General features: G+C 38.8%; 1 protein-coding gene across 1 annotated transcript; it reads left to right on the top strand.

Moving 5' to 3' along the window:
- Window positions 1–63: 63 nt before the first annotated feature.
- LOC117195538 (2'-5'-oligoadenylate synthase 1-like) lies at window positions 64–17370 on the top strand. The gene is made up of 5 exons (XM_033400275.1): window positions 64–249; window positions 3275–3435; window positions 8370–8434; window positions 13801–13990; window positions 17157–17370. The coding sequence occupies exons 1-5, from the start codon at window positions 64–66 to the stop codon at window positions 17368–17370; spliced, it is 816 nt and encodes a 271-aa protein (XP_033256166.1).
- Window positions 17371–17710: the final 340 nt, after the last annotated feature.

The following is a 17710-nucleotide window of genomic DNA, read 5'->3' as shown; positions in this document are numbered from 1 at the left end:
CACACATACATCCATTTCTGTGCAGTGAATATCGAATGTTGATCATTTCTCTATGAAGCCCAAATGTCCACAGGATTTTCACCTCATAATATGTTGGAGTGTAAAGGTTCCCAAGAGCTACAGAGATTTGCAGACAAAAAAATCCGCCCTGCCTCGGGTTCTCAGAGTGCTGCTTGTGTGGCTGAAATCAGCGCCCTGCTCCAGCTGATCCAGGGTTGCTTTCCGGTACCGACCTCCCGAGTCATCCAGGTAATCTGAGCCCCCAGCCCTCTGGCTGGGCCATGCAGCCCTAAGGAAGCCATTCCTTTCTCTTGGAAGTGATGCACATCAACTGGGCAGGGCCACATGTTCAAAGGCCAGCTTCACCTTCTTTGTGGGGTGATAGGCCTTCTAGGAGCCCTTTGAAATGCCAGGGCAGGCTTCAGGCTAGCTGAGCAGGCACTCAACCATGTGACAGCTGGAACCCATTAAAGTTGGCAGTTTTTGCCCAAGGGGCAAAAGTGCCTTTAGATTGGCAAGGCCAAGGACTTGGCTCACACTTGACCGATATTTGTAAATGCTTAAGGGAATTTCAGGCAAAGGAGGTGAGGTGAGCCTATCCCCCAGAGCACTGTTTCATGGCTGGGCAACATGCCTGTGGAAGTAAGTAGGTGCCTTGCTGATGGGCTACCTGCCACCTTAAAGACAATTCACTGTGTCTGGGAATAGTTGTCCACAGAGCACAGGGTCATTCTGTGAAAATTTCCTTGAGGGAAAATGGCCTGAACACAAGGAAGTGATCCAAACAACAATGATGGTGTGATTTCCCTTCTATCACTATTATTTATAAGTTAATATCACCACTACATACTATTTAATCAGTGTTTAGAAAACAAAATACAGGACATAGTTCTGACGGCATTTTTTCTTATAATTTTTCCATTCCTTCTTCTTAAAATGCACACATTATTGTTATAAAAGTATCTGTAAGCCATGTTTATTAAAATAAAAATATTAACTTTTAATGTAGCTTAATAGCAAATATGTTTTACGAGTATGATTAAATTCTAGCTAATGTAGCTATGGAAAAAGCCTGAATATGAAACATATTTTATTCTACAGAAATAAGGCATGAGCACAGAGCTAGAAAGTGGGAGCCAGAGTTCTATTCCAGTCCTGCTAGGTGATGGCTGAAAACAAGGGCCAATGATCAATTAAGCTGTGGAATTGCTGTGCCCTATATTCCATTCTTGGAGATTGACTGTACATGTTAGCATATTACAAACTCTCAGGTTCAGGAAGCACTAAAAGCTACATTTCCCACATTCCCTTGCCACTATGACAAAATAGGTTTTGTCAATTAGTTGCACTACTGCAAGACTGAGTCCAGAACTGAGTTAAGCTGGGGGAGAGGCAGTAGGGTACGAGGCACCTATTTTAGCTAGTCCAGATGTAGCAAGTACAGGTCGACTTTGAAGCCGAGAGTTCTGGCGATGACTTCCAGTCCCTGGATTTACAGTAGGGCAGGGGGTCTCTGGGATGCACAATTGCGGAGGCAGCTTCTTCATTCCTAGATGTCAGCTAAGGCAGTATGGTCCTGGAGCCAGCAGTTGCCATAACAGCTTTCAGAACAGGCTCCCTGATTGTAGCTGAGTCCACACTTGGCAGTTATTAAAACTCAGCAATGTTGGGCTTCTCTGGTGGCGCAGTGGTTGAGAATCTGCCTGCCGATGCAGGGGACACGGGTTCGAGCCCTGGTCTGGGAAGGTCCCACATGCCACAGAGCAACTAGGCCTGTGAGCCACAACTACTGAGCCTGCGCGTTTGGAGCCTGTGCTCCGCAACGAGAGGCCGCGACAGTGAGAGGCCAGCGCACCGCAATGAAGAGTGGCCCCCGCTCACGCAACTAGAGAAAGCCCTCGCACAGAAACGAAGACCCAACACAGCCAAAAATAAATAAATTAATTAATTAAATTTTAAAAAAAACAAAAAAAAACCCTCAGCAATGTTATTCTGAAAGTCATTCCTGAAAGTTCAGTCTAGAGCCTGTTCTTCTAGCTATTCCAATGATTCCCTAAATTAAATCCCTTTCTGCTTGAAGTAACTGAAATGGTTTTTCTTACCTGAAACTAAACCCTTTTGGTACCCTGTGGCTCACCCTTCTGGAAATGTTGCTCTGAAGTGTAAGGCCATGAGTAGGAGACATATTCATGTCCTTTCCCCTTGACCTACCTAGCTGTTCTTGTTGGTAGGTGGTATTTGTTCCCTTATTTTCTTTAGTAGTAAATACTTTCCATAATCCATGAACTCTCCCCTCTGGCCAAGCTGCCATGTCTCTGTGAAGAGCTCAGCCTCCTCCCAGGGCAGGCTAGGTCAGTGCCAAGAATAAAAATGGCACATTATTGCTTACTTCAGTGAGCCACACAGTGCCTGACTGAATGGGCTGTTGGAAATCCTTGAGATTAACATTCAACAGATGGCAAAGGGCTCAGAGCTTCGGAATGTTATCTAACTTCATAAGAAATTGTCATGTCTCATTACGTGTCACAACCTACCTTTGACAGATTGCTTTTACCCTGCGGACATAATGTTTCCCAAATCATAGATAACAGTTTCTTTTACTGCTAAAGAGCCTCCTTTGGGAAATTGCAACAAAAATTTTCCTTCAGTGCTAAAGAAGGCAAAGATATGCTGTTAACTGCTTAAAGTTTTAACTTTTATAAAATTATATTTAGCAAGAGATTTGAAATAAATTCTCATTAATTATAATCACAGAATACTTTCTTAAAATCATTTATAATCTATTTAGAAACATAGCAAACGAACACCCTCCAGAAACACCAGTCACTTAAGGTTCTAACTCACAGGTACAGTTTGTTTCAGGGCACCTCTGCCCCAGGTTGCCCAACCAGGTGTTCACTGAGGGCTGCCATGTGTGTCTTGGTCTGGGTTCTGAGTGTACAGCAGTGAATTTAATTCCTGCCCTTGTGGATGCTTCACATTCAGTGGCTCTCAAGCAGAAAGTCTGAGAACTTCTACCTCTAACTTTTCATAACGATTTTCAGGCTTTTTCTGCAAATTATGCTTTCTTTTCCACAACTGAACCTAAATTCTCAGTAGACCATGATAGATTACTTTCTTCCCCTGTCTTTCTTTTTTCTCCGAGGTGAAGGAGGATAAACCAGCACATATTTAAGCTATTCACAAAGTTAATTGACCCTAAAAATGCTACAACTAGAAATCTGCACTTCCCTCAAGGTTGAGGTTTTCCCCACATTGTACCCCGTCTTCACAGGGTGGTTCTTATGTAAAGGGGACTGACACCCAAGGATGCTCTGAGATTGACATTGTGTTGCTCAGTGATGTGTTTGCCAGTGTGAACCATTGCAAGAAACAACTGAGAGAAGGGTTGGAGACTCTGAGAGAAAACTTGAAGAGAACTTCACATGGGAACAGGTCTGGATGAATGTGTTTCTGTGAATTCTTTTATTTCAAAGGTGGAAAAGACTGCTGAAGGAAACTCTTGGCTTGTCACAGAAGACCATTATTGAGTAATAATTACTTGTATTTGCTAATGTTAAATTCGTGGGAGAAAACTTGGAGAGACTGCCCCAGAGGCTTTTTTTTAAAAAGAGACTTCTAGCTAAACTTTCAATGAAATTTCACGAATTTGAGATCCTATGATTTAAGGACTAATTATGTCTTCTCCAATGCACCTTTATTTAATTTCCATCCCTCAGCTGAAATCTGACTCTGAGGAATGCAAACAGGAAGGTCTGAGAAAGGTGCCTCCAAGAATGAAGAATCTTTGAGATACATTTGTCTGATAAACATTCCCCTCAGCCATGTCCTGGGGTCTTTTGCTGAAGTGGCTTTGCTGACATGACACACAATGTCTCTTTGCCCCCAGTGTTGAACTAGTTAGGTCTTTTTTTTTTTTTTTTTTTGGTGAGTTCCAAAAAGAAAAGAATAAAAAGCCTTGACATGTTATTATTTATTTTTCTATTCCAATTGTACATCTGCTATTTTTTTTCAGTCTAATGAATTGTGGATGAAGAAAAATGCAAATAGCTATGTTGTAAAGGGAATAAAACATTTTTCTTGAGTAAAACAGACCAGACTGTGTGCCACTTCAATTCTAAAATAAGATCAATGTTTTAAAACAATGTCCCAGAACTGTTTATTAATTTAAATAATAGATTCGTTACCAAGCCCTTGCTTCAAATGAGTATAGAGAGCTAGCCTGAATGTGTCTTTTAATGAAAAACACTACCTTCAGGAATACCAAACACCTACTAAATTGTGATAGTTAGCAAAGACGTCAGATGAATGGTATGATGGTAACTATAATGAAGCACATTGGGGTTGGAAAGGCAGAAGGGGAAATGATGGAGTTTCACATACAATTACACTTTGAACAGGGAAAGACCACCTTTAAGAAAAGGAAAAAAAAAAAGAAGAAATGGGAGAATGTGTTTTTCATTTTTACCCATTGCTTCTTCCAAGTTTTCCCCATTGAATATGTAAACTATAGGGTACATTATATCATTGTTATTATTATTTATCAAAACAGGACAGTTAAAGTACTCTCAAGGCACATTAACATAAGAGTTAGGGTATACGCTTTCCCTGGTGACCTTATTTGGAATCAAAATCTTTGTCCTTCATTGTTATGTCCTAATTCTATACTCCCTGCCCACCCAACGTCAAAGACCCTAATAGAAGAGCTCTCCCTAATTCCTTTTCCTCTCTTCTGTATCTCAGGCAGGCACCCTTCTCCTGGACAAAACATGCCTGAAGCTTTTATTTTGCTAGATTTTCAGAACAAATTTTGAAGTAGAACCCATGGAAAAGAACAGCTCCAAAAACCTTCATTTCCTTGCTCTAATTGTTCCTCAAAACAAGCAAAATCATTTTCTAAGCTCTGTTCCTTCTATTCTTTCAACTCATTAAAAAATGTCATTGAAAACTCTTTAAAGCTGAAACAAATTCCCAGGTAACCACCATCCTTTCCTTTGCATCTGTTCAATGCCTGTTCTTTTTCTCTTCCTCGCAGTGATTTTTCAAGGAGCAATAATGGTTTTCATTCAGCTCAGAATATATTTTATCCCACATTTTGTTTTGCTGAACAATTCCTTGGCAAAAAAAAAAGGAACACATTTGTAGGAGAATGAGACTTCAAGGCAGACTGACGGGGAAGGATCGTGAAGTCAGGAAAGGAGGAAGATTGTCCACGGGTGTTTCCTTGTACTGATATCTGCATGCGGCAGTCATTTTTTCTGGCTTTATTCTCTGCTTCTCAGCACAACCAAGACCATACCACGATTCATTTGAGGGGGAAATTGAATTAAAAATGGAAAAGAAGCAGATATGTGAGTCTGACAGTTGATTTTGACTCCCACCCACTGAGAGAGTAAAGAAGTTTATTGTTTCAGTTGATACCTGGTTTTTGGTGATATATTGTTTGTTGCTGTTATTTTTAAAGCTATTCAGTTACTTTATTTTGCAAGATGGGTGTGGGAAATCCTTTCTTGTCCTTTGGAACTAGTCCATGTCTTAACCTACCAGTAACAGCAACTGTTCTATGTCAGTGACTTTCTGAGCCCTGCTTGTGAATGAAACCTCAGGAGACTTGCCCAATAAGCCCAAGGTACTAGAAATCATTTACACACCAGGGGCACTGTGCTCCTCTCTGCACATACCAGTGTGTTTATTATTGAAAACCACATTGGGGAAACATATTCTGAGCTTTTAAGGAGACAGTGCTAAAAATATGTGTCATGCCTATAACAGTTATGTTTGTAATTGGGATTTCTGCCCATTAGCTCTTATTTCTAATTGCTTTGATTTAGAGATCTTAAAGACAAGAAGCTCTCTTTTTATTATCAGGTCAGATAACTTAAGGCTCTTCTCTGATATATCATCCCTTTAGAACCACATTGCAGGACATGGAGTTGTCCTGACAAGACATGGCCAAGATAAAACATGTCCATGGACTGGGCTGACATGAAATAGGAAGTGGCAAATATATCATCTGAGGACTCATGACCAAGCACTGCTAGGACCCATGTCCCATTTCCACATACAATAATAGAAAACCTTTTGAGATACTCATTGGACAGTAAGGTTCATGTAAGTTAGCCCAGGATAGTACTGACATTCTCATTAATCTTGACCCACTCTAGAAGTGACCTGAACTCCCCAATTGATTCAATACCTCATTTAAGCCCTCTGGCATCTATAAGAGTAAACTTCAGCCACCTAGGACCATGTCTCCCAAACATACAGTTACCATGTTGAGCATAGCAAGATCTGCCTCCAAATTATGACAGGAGTGTTAGGCTACTGGTTTCTTTAATTCCTTTTCACTCTCCCTGACTGAGAGAGAAGGATATACTCATGACAAAAATAAGATGAGGGAATTTGATAATGATTTAATGTATTCCTTTTGTGGTACATGAAGCCAATTAGAATTGAACAGTCTCGACATTTTTTAAAAAGTACTGAGGAGTTATAAAATTTCAGAAATCTCTGTTCAATTTAAATGAAAGGACATTATATATACAAAAAAAATTTTTTTTTCATTTTGGATGACGTCTATTGGCCTATCTTTCAGGTCACTAATTCTCTCCTGCTATATCTAATTTTTGTTAAATTTATCTATAAAGCTTTTAAGTTCAATTATTTTTTTTAGTTCTATAATTTCCATTCTTTTTTTAATGTATATAAAATCCAACTCCAGTTTAATTTTTCATCTTTATGTCTACTTTTACTGTCTATTCCTCTGTTCATTGAACATATTAATCAGTTAAAATACTTATCTACTTATACCAATATTTGTTATCACCTATGGGCTCTGTTTCTACAGTTTGTTTTTTCTCTCAGTTTAAAATCTTATAGCCCTGTCTCTTAGAATTTCTAGTGATTTTAAATTTAATTTCTAGTGATTTAAAGATTAAAACCAGGACACTGTGCATTAAAAGTCTTAGATGCTTCAGCTGATGTTCTCTTTTTCCAGAGAGGTGTACACTTTCCTCAGCAAATGGATAGAATAAGAGCTGATCACCCAGGTCACACCCCATATCCATTAAAAAAAACATCTGGAGGTGAGAGCAAGGCATCAACACTTTTTAAGGATCCCCAGTGATTCCAGTATGCAGCTAAGGAACCACCGTTACAGCCTAGTAGTTTCACCAAGGACTTGCCCCTAATCCTTGTCTCCTCAGCCCCTGAGAGTGAATCCTAATCCATGTTGCCTTAGCCTGGCAAGACTATCTACATCTCCACTCAACTCTCTAAGATATTCTGCTTCATTTCATAACCATACCTGTCTCAAGCATCTTCAGAATTCAGCAAATGTTTGGAGGGAAAAGCAGGTCATATCTTGGGTTCAGTTCTCCACCAGGATTTCAGGATGAAACCCAGGATTTCTTCAGGATTGTGGCCTCCAAGTCTCTGCATTGCTTTAGCCCTATAAGCTTGACAAAGTTCTAGTGGTTTCTTGAACCCCAAAAGTTTCCCTTTTCCCAAAGTCCATATTTTCAGCTTCTTCTCTATTTCCCAAATTGGTATATGTCCCCAGGGAAAATGGCAGCAGAATATTAGTCCATCTCTCCATTATCTGCTACCCCACTCCTCACTAAATCCTGACCTTTCTAGCTTCAGCAACTCTCCAATGCCTCTAAGACACACATACACGTGATTTTTTAAATCCAATTATCTAGTTGTTCTCAGTGAGCATTGGTCAGCTGTTAACTACTTCATTATATCCAGAAATAGAAGTCTCAGTTCTTTTAAAATATTTTACTGTACCATACTCATGATTAACAGTATCTTATGCCCCAATACAAAGATAATAATCCGGTTAAAAATTATTACTCATCTACTATGTGTCAGATACTAGGGACAGAACAGTGAACAAAACAAGCACAGTTCCTGACTTTGTGCACCTAGTACCCCTGTGTGAGAGAAATAAAGAAATAATATAATGCCAAGTGGTAATTAAATGTTATGAAGAAACATAAAGCTGGGTAATGGAACAGGGAATAGGGAAGGAGCTCTTGTTTTAAAGGGTGGCCAGGAAAGGCCAAATGGTGCAGCAGAGACCTGAATGAAGCCAGGGTCCAGCCATGTGAATTATCTGAGATAAGTGTAGTCTAGGTATAGGAATAGCAACTGCAAAAGTCCGGAGTAGGAAACACCCCTGGCATGTTCAAGAAATAGACAAGAGAGCAGCAGGGCTAGAATAAGGGGAAGGATGGTTGAAAATCATCTCATGTTTTCTTTTTTCTCTTTCTCTTATCGCTCATATGTCATGTTCCTTTTCTAAGGATCCTAATGGGGAAGAGAACACCATTGTCTTTAAGATTCAATTTTTTATGTACTGAAAGACTTCACAGCCATTCTTTTGAGATCATGGCCTACTATGATGTCCTGGGGCCTACACCCTCCACAGGTAAGATTTACTTGTTTTGTTGCATAGGAAATCTTTAAAATGGCTATTCATTCAGTGTGTATTTATAGAGGACTGACCACATCAAGACACAGTCCTGGGCTAGGTATATAGAACCAGGCTGTTGGCAGTGGCACTGAATCACTTACTGGTTTTAGGAGTCACTTTTTTTTTTTTTCCTGCAGTGCATTAATACTGTGTATCCTTATGCTACCAGTTTTTAATTTAAGAAGTACAATCAAGTATTAACTGTGTGTTCTGTATAATGGAGTAGAGAAAGAACACAAAAGAAGTATGGACTTGGCCTACAAGGAGCTGCCTCTTGTAGCAAGAATTCCAATTTGAGCCTAAATTGAGTTTGCACTGGGATTCAACCACAATCTGGCTAATTCAGGAAGGTAAATGAGTCTCCTATAATGGAAAGGACTGGTTAGGAACAGAACTTTGGTCTAAATTCAACAGATTGTTGAGGGTGTTTAATACTCAGCACCAGTGGACTCATGCCTCTGTCTTTGGGAGAAAGAGTTCAAAAAATTAAGTAAAAACCAGAAGAGCTGTTTCCTGGATGTCTACTAAGGCAGCCAAAGCTCAGGTTGGCACAGTTTTGCAGCCTGAGTGGTAGAAAGCAGCCCCAGAGTTCCTGTGTAAGCAGAGACGGGGCCCAGAGTGCCTGCACAGCTAAGAGGACCACCCTCACCCTGAATTGAGAAGATGCAGGAGCGGCCGTCTCTCTTTGATGCTCTGGTACTGGCAAGAGCAGTTGTGCCTTTGGCATGGCATGGCCACCATTGGAGGCATGACTGTCTTTGGCTGGACCATCCATGCTTCTGGTAGACGCAGCCACAGAAGGCATCAAACACAGCACAAAAGATCAGAAAATGTTAATGGCAGATACCATGTGGTACAGAAAGAAAGAGCCTGCAAGCACATGGGAGGTAGTCCCCGGGGACTGAAGTAGGATAGGGATTTGAGGGAGTTGGAACTCCTAAAAGAAGTGAAAAGTGATAAGGACAGAGTCATAGAATGGCATTGTTATGGTCATTGTGATGTTATTTTTATCCCTAAGATGTTGTGTTATCTAGGGTAAGATATGAAATAGAGTCTAATCATACTCCTAAAAACGGGGGTAGAGTATCTCCACTTTAGGCAAAAACAAGATGGCTCTGTTATGGGTTGAATGTTTGTGTCCCCCCAAAATTCGCATTTTGAAGCCCTACCCCCAAATGTGATGGAGGTGTATTAGGAGGTGAGGCCTTTGAGAGGCAATTAGGTTTAGATGACATCCTGAGGGTAAGGCCCCAATGACGGGATTAATTCTCTTGTAAGAATAAAAAGAGATACCAGAACTTCCTCTCTCAGCCATGGGAGCATGTAGTGAGAAGGTAGCCATCTGCAAGCCAGGAAGAGGGTTCTCATCAGGAAGCAAATTTACCAGCACCTTGATCTTGGACTTCCCAGCCTCCAGAACTGTGAGAAATAAATTATTTCTGTTGTTTAAGCCACCCAGTCTACGGTATTTTGTTTTAGTAGCCCAAGCAGAGGCCCAGATGACTAAGTGATTTATATAGAGGTAAATGTATTCTCCAGAGAACTTGGGGGTTGAGTCTAGGCTTCTGCCTGACTTAAAACATTTGTATATTCTCTGTGTGGCAAAATGGCAGAACTGAAAATGCCATAGCAATTTGTGAGCCAATCCATGACCAGTGACCCTGCTCTGGCTTAGCCGCAGGTATCAAATATTTTCATTGATCTATTCATTTAAATATTCTATTCAACCATCATTTCTGGAATACCTACCATGTACCATTAAATATTTATAGTGAGGGCTTTCCTGGTGGCGCAGTGGTTGAGAGTCCGCCTGCCGATGCAGGGGACATGGGTTCGTGCCTCGGTCCGGGAAGATCCCACATGCCGCGGAGCGGCTGGGCCCGTGAGCCATGGCCGCTGAGCCTGCGCGTCCGGAGCCTGTGCTCCGCAACGGGAGAGGCCCCACAGCAGTGAGAGGCCCGCGTACCGCAAAAAAAAAAAAAAAAAAAATATTTATAGTGAATTAGGTAGGAGCTCAATATTTTTGCTCTTTTGGGGCTCACATTTGGTAGAGGAGAGATTCTTGAGCCAGTGACTTTTTTTTTTTTTTTTTTTGCGGTACGCGGGCCTCTCACTGTTGTGGCCTCTCCCGTTGCGGAGCACAGGCTCCGGACGCGCAGGCTCAGCGGCCATGGCTCGTGGGCCTAGCCGCTCCGCGGCATGTGGGATCTTCCCAGACCGGGGCACGAACCCGTGTCCCCTGCATTGGCAGGCGGACTCTCAACCACTGTGCCACCAGGGAAGCGCAAGCCAGTGACTCTTAAATATTTCCCTCCTATCTCTGTCTTTGCACAATGTTTCCACTGATAAACTTTTCTTAACCTGTCCCATCCTACACCCTGCCTTGAAAATCTTGCTGAGCCTATGATTTTCTTTTTAATGCTGTGATTTATCAAGCTCTTATTATGTGCCATATATAATTCTCATTGCCCTAAAATTAATTGGTAAATGAATCCTAATTGATTTGCACAACAACCCTGAAAGGAAGCTATTTCCCCAGTTTGAATATTTAAAAACTGAGTCTTAGAAAATGTAAGCAACTTGCCCACAGTTATATAGTTAGTAAGTGTAAGAGCTGGGATGCAAATCCAGGTCTGTCTCACTGTGTAGGTCTGTGTAGACTGACATGACATCAAAGTTATATAATGGAGAGAACACACTGGGCTTGAGGCCAAATCCCAGATCTATTTCATATTGTCTATGTGAACTTGTGTAAATCATGTAAAACTCTGAAGCCTCACTTTTTTCATCTATAAAACTGAGATGAGAAAGTTACCTCAAGGATAGTTGCAAGAAGTAAAATATGAGATTTAGTTTGAAATCATGTAGCATGTAATTGTGCTTAGCTCAATGAATATTTATTAAGAGAAAATACTTCCGTCTCCTTAGGTCTCACCACAGGCCCATGAAGCTCTTGTGTTTGTGTAAAATGCTTTCTTTCTCTTGTGTGCGGACTTCAAAAGCACAATTGTTAGCCAACCTTTGGGTTATCGTCTTGAGGATCTGAGGTTGTATCAGTAGCTCTTGAGCTAAAGTGTCTCCCAGAGGAGCAGACGTATATTTTTACTCTGGCTTCTAAGTCCCCTAAGTTCTTGAGCACAGCTGTGTGAAATGAATTTTTAAAAGACTGAAGTTATTATGTAACCCTGCTTCTCTCCACTGATGACAAGGAATGGGTTTGAGAGGAGATGAACAGTTCAGACAAGTCCTAGGATTCCATTTAGGCAACTAAATGTTGCTAATAATTGTCAGAGCAAGACTCAGATAATCACATTAAATCTTCACAGGCATCTTAATGTTATTCCCTGTACATCTTACATATGTGCTAGACAACTAATAGTTTGGCCCTGTGTGCCACAATGCACCCCAGAGCCATGAGGTTTGACAAGGACATGGTTGACAGTATTCCTGCTCTAAATATGATTCTCAGATTAGCAGTATCAACATCACTTCGGAACTTGTTAGAGATACAGAATCTTGGGCTCCACCCCAGACCTACTAAGTCAGAAACTGCATTGCAAAAGATCCCCAGGTGACTCTTGTGCTCATTAAAGTCTGAGAAGTAATTAGCCGCGGATTGGGAAGCATTTGGGCTCAGATCTAACCTGCAACGTAGGACAGTAGGATGGCAAGAGATGGTTTAACTTCCTAGCTGTGTGACTTTGGGCAACCTACTTAATTTCTCTGACTCTATTTCCTCATTTATAAACTGGAGATAATAATAGTTTCCATATCAAGGGTTGTTAAAGAGCAAATGTGTTAATAAATATAAAGCACTTAGCATAATACTTGATTAATAGCAAGGGAGCCAAGTATTCTTGCTTTTACAAATGATGATGGTGATAAAATAAACTCCTCTAAGTCACACAGTTAGAGTAGAAACAGACAATTATAAGCCTAAAAAATAATTTAAGTTAGAAGCCACCAACTTGGGTTCCTGTCAATGAAGAACCTTAAAGAGGAGGAAATGTTGATACAGAGGTGGCTTTGAGTAGATAATCTCTGGGTCAGCCAAGACAGCTTATCAGATAATAGAAATAGGTCATCAAATATCTGACATACCTACTGCATACCAAAATTTAAGTTAAATTATTGTTTCTTCTATCTTTTGTCATTATAAACCTGAATTTTTATTTGTCTGTTTGCTAAGAAAGTCAGAGAGACTGTCAATCAAAGACTAGAATATGTTTGTTATAACAGCAGTTATGAGAATATTTGCCATAAACAATTCTATCTGCTCATCTATGTTTATCATAGGAATTTGATTTTACTCTCTAACCTGTTGATAAATCAACCTACTATTATATCTCTGATTTGGCCCTAAATAGCTGGACCAGTATAAAAGGACTGTACAGATACTCTTAAAATTAGGAATCCGGATGAAGGCATAATGTTTTTTTTTAATGTATTGTACAAGTAAAATAGATACTTGACAATTAACTTTAAAATGTGTATAGTAAAATCTAAATTTGCCATGATTAACAAGTGTGTCATTATTGCATGACCATTTAGTTAGGCAGATGGACAGGTACAGATAGGGGTATACAAAATAGATTCATAATAGAACTTCTAATTGTGTCAAATTGGGAAAATTTAAGTATATTATGATAAAAAGATACTAAACATTTATATATCATACAATTAGAATGAGTACAATCTGAGTTAATGTTGTTTTATGAGATTATAGTATATAATATATATATATGTTTGCTATTTAATCTAGTTTTCCTTCCTCATTAATGTATCGCTGTCATAGCTTGTTTGTTTGCAATTTGACTTAAATACATCTTTTAAAGTCATCTCCATCTTTATAAGTATAATCAGTTCCTTCAAGTGTCTGGGTAGTAGAATCTCTTCTGCAAAAATATATACAGATAATAACAATTTAGATAATTAAACAGAGGGGATTATATAGGTTATGGTGCACAGAGAATAATGATGTTTAGTTTATATGCCAGATGACATTTGCAAATGGTAATGAAATTTGCTTCTGAGAAATAACTTCCTCTGCTGATAGAAAATCTTTCTATCATCTGATGAGAAAGATTTTCTTGAACCAGAGTTAGCTCAATTTGAGCTACTCTGGCATCATAATGTTGTAGCTTTCTCTTTTAACCACTTGGGTAAACTGGAATAACTCTCCTAAACACAGAAACTGTTTTGTTTTAAATGCTTAAGGTCTAATTAATCAGAGTAACACAGCTCATTTGTACCACGGGAAACCAGGAGAAGAGAGGAGGGAGGAAAGTCTCACAATTGTCTTTGTTCCTTGGTGTTAACAGATTTAAAACTTCACCTTTACCGCAAACTGTACCTCTGTAATGACAGTGACGAGGCCCAGCTGTGTGCCTTGGCCCTCTTACCTTACCAAGTGGATTTTGTCAAGGCATCTGTCGTGAGGGTGAAGGAGCTCAGTCGTTTAATGATACATTGGTTCAAGACATCATTTGCCAACACCACCAAGGAAAATAAGTATGTAACCAGCACATGGGCACGAACGTGAGCCTTTCTCTTTTCAAGTCCCCTTTCTTTATTCTTTCAGGCTCCACCTCTTTCCTTGGTAGGGAGAGGGAATATATGTAGAGAGGGAAAGAGAGAGAGAGGAAGGAGAGAGGGAGGAAGGAGAGAGAGCGATGTAGAGAATGAGGGCTGTTATAAAATATGGAACACCTGTATTGCATTATTTCAACTATAACATAATGTTTTGGTAGGAACCAAAGAATAGAAACTAAAATATTCAGTGGCATACCCAAATGGGTTGGTGCAAGGAAGTAAGGCACAGAAAAGGAAAAGGGAGACTACTAGCATGATTTGAATGAGCTGTTCAGTCGTTCAGTGTTCAGGCTTTAAGTATTCTTTCTACTGTAGCCAATTCTAACAGAGCAGAGTTGTCCTCTACAGGAGGGGGAGCCTCAAAAGTTGATATGTGCATGTTTTAGTATCTTTTCTTCACTTTGGTAGCAACAGGCTCTAATGTATAGTAAAGGGATGTGAGGGAGACTCAGATACTGGTTTGAGTATTTTAAGATAAACTTTTGAAAAACAGAGAACTAGAATATATTTGTATGAATTCTCCATTTGGCAGAAATAGCAGAGGCAGGGGGTTTATTATAACATATTTATATATGGCCACTTTCTACATGGAATAAGTCTTCTTCAGCTGTGTATAAAGTTGTTACAAATCTTGATTTGCACATCTGAATCACACCTTCTGTTTACTTTTTGTATATTTTTGTGTTTAATATTGATGATAACATTTGTCACTTTGTAAAAACATACATTACTCCTATATAGTTACCTCCTATTTCTAAACATCTTTAACCATTCTATATATTTTTTCTCTTTTGGTTGAGTAAAAATTTACTAGTAAAAATAGGAAAACTAGTGAATATAGAAAAAAGAAATAAAGCTTCTTGCTTTGAGTAGATCCTTGGTCAGATGACAAGCCTGGTTTTGAAATCACTTTTTTTTTTTGGTAGTGGAGAGCATTTATAGATCTGCAAGAAGGAACTTATCTAATAATGTAGCAGAAAAATAATTCTAAGACTTAAAAAGGTGGTATTGTGGGGAAACTGGACCACATATGTTCCAATACAATAGTTGGTTTTCTATTTCAGGAAAGTAATCTTGTAATGTGTATTAAGTATTTATTATGTGTTAAGGATTTTAAAATATTCAAACCATCTGTCAAGTTAACTCCCCTCTAAGTTAAAACAAAACAAAAACAGGTGAAAGTAAGAAGTAAAATATTTCTTATTATTTGGTTTTAAAAAAAGAGTCGAGGCCCTTTATATTAAGAATTTCATTAAAAAAGAGTACTCAAAGATTTTTAAAGAGATATCAGAAATACTTAGAGGAACTACCCTTAGAGAAAATAAATCACATAAAAAGAGTAATTTGTATATTCAGAATAGTGCTACTAAAGATAATGAAATTTGGGAATGAAGTAAAATTGTCATGATGAAATACCGTTCAAGACAAGTTTGGGAAACATGGAAATACATAGAAAGATTTACATGAACCAATTTTAAATGACTAAAATATGACACAAGATAATATGAACACATATCAGAGCTATATAAATATATAGGTAATCATGCTATAAAAATGTGAAGCTCATTGCTTATTAAGTCTCCCCCCACCCCCAAATTTTCTTTCATAAAATGTGAAGAGCATATCCTGCTTGAGCAGTTTTCAACCATGGCTTACTTTGGGCACTTGGAAGCATCAGATTGTTAAAGTAGAGGTGGACTTTAAGTCTTGTGTCTATTGTCGTCAACCGCTGAGGGAAAATCACAGGAACTGAGTTACTGATTAGCTGAAATCTGGTTTGCTGTTCATTACCAGGACAAGAGGTTTCATCTATTTGTAGTTTTTTCTATTTCCTTTGTTGAGGTAAAAACAAATGATTAATATAAAAGTAAGAAAATGCTACTCTGTTTCCCCTAAATTCTATTAGAGGAAATAAATTGCATGATTTCGCAATATATCATCAAAAGAGATGTCTGTGGCTAATGAATGCCAAGGCAGTAAAAATACATATTTGAATATCAACCGCCATGAAATCCCAAAACTGTCGTGTTGGGTTTTTTCTCCCAAGTTTGTTTATCAGCTTTAAATTGTTTTCCTGGTATATAAACTGCAGTTTAAGACTTAATGTAAAAAAAACCAAGTTTCTTTCTTCACCTTAAATCCCCACCTCCCAAAAATATGTTTAGAGCATATTCTCCAAATTTGTTTTTTATGTATGCTTAATTAAAAAAAATGTATTTGCTGTTTATTGCTTTAAAATTGTTTCAGTTAATCTATATTGTATCTTTATATCTGTACATTGTGATCTACCTTACTTCTTTTAATGACCACATAGTACAGGACAACGCTGTCTAAAAAAACAGAATGTGAGGTTCAAATATGAGCCACATATGCAGTATTATATATTCTAGTAGCCACTTTAAAAAGATAAAAAGTAATAGGGGAAATTAATTTTAATAATATATTTACCCAATATATCCAAAATGTTATCATTTCAACATGCAGTCAAAAGAAAAATTATTAATGAGATATTTTACTTTATATAACTTCAAAATACAGTACATACTCAAGTCAGACTAGCCACATGTCAAGTGCTCAGTAGCCACATGCAGCTAGTGGCTGCCATATTGAATAGCACAATAAGAGATGCACCATGAAGCTATCTAACTAGTCCCCTATTGATGAACTTCCAATATTTACTATTTCAAACAATAAAACAAAAAATATACTTTTGTATATATCTTTGAGCACTAGTAGATGTCTTTTACAGAATGAATTCATAGAAGTGAAAAATGCTGGGTCAAAAGGATGGAACATCTCAAATTTTAATTGAGTTGACTCCAGAAAAGGCTATTTAGAGTCTCACCAATGGCGTGTGAGTGTCCCTTTCTTCACAGACTTACCAATGTTGGACATTATAATTCCTTTTTTGGCCAGTCTGATTGGTGGAAATATTGTTTTTGTTTGGTACGTAGTGAGATTGAAAATAGAATTTCTTCTTCTGTAAATTGCCTTTTGAGCTTGGATTTTTCTCATAACTGAATAAACCTGTCTTCACTTTCTGGGTTAATGCAAGTACGTACAACACTTCATTCTGTGTGTCTAGATTCCGGAGACTTCCCTCCTCTTACACAGTGGAGCTCCTCACCATATACATCTGGGAACGGGCGGAGAAGCCCCTGTTCTTCAGCCTGGTACAGGGAATCAGGGCAGTCCTCAAACTTCTTGTTCGATATGCAGAAATCGACGTTGTTTGGCACAGACACTATCATCCCAAGTTCCCCATTTTTGTAAAGGTTAACCAGAAGCACACAAGGTAACTATTTATCTTTTCTACACCCTTAAGATATAAGAAGCAGGTTTGCCATCAAGGAAGAAATTCTGGAGCAAAGAGTAGCTTTACCGGGATTCCATGTAAATGAGAAGGCCCTGATTACTACAAAGTCAATTCCCTTCAATTACTTCTCACAGAACTTTAATTCTAAAGTGTGAATTAAGAGTAATTTGAGTAAAATGAATAGAATGTGGATATAGACAACAAATGAGGAGGAAACTGAAGACTGAATCCAGGGAGGACACGCTTCCTCAGGTGAAAAGGGAAAATGAGATCAAGTCAGAGTTGGTGGGGCAGGAACAATGGGCTGTTTTCTAATAGGTGTG

Source organism: Orcinus orca, chromosome 3, assembly GCF_937001465.1.
Source record: "Orcinus orca chromosome 3, mOrcOrc1.1, whole genome shotgun sequence".
NCBI classification, from domain to species: Eukaryota; Metazoa; Chordata; class Mammalia; order Artiodactyla; family Delphinidae; genus Orcinus; species Orcinus orca.
Note: the sequence above shows the minus strand (reverse complement) of the source record. Positions and strands in the feature narration are given on the sequence as shown.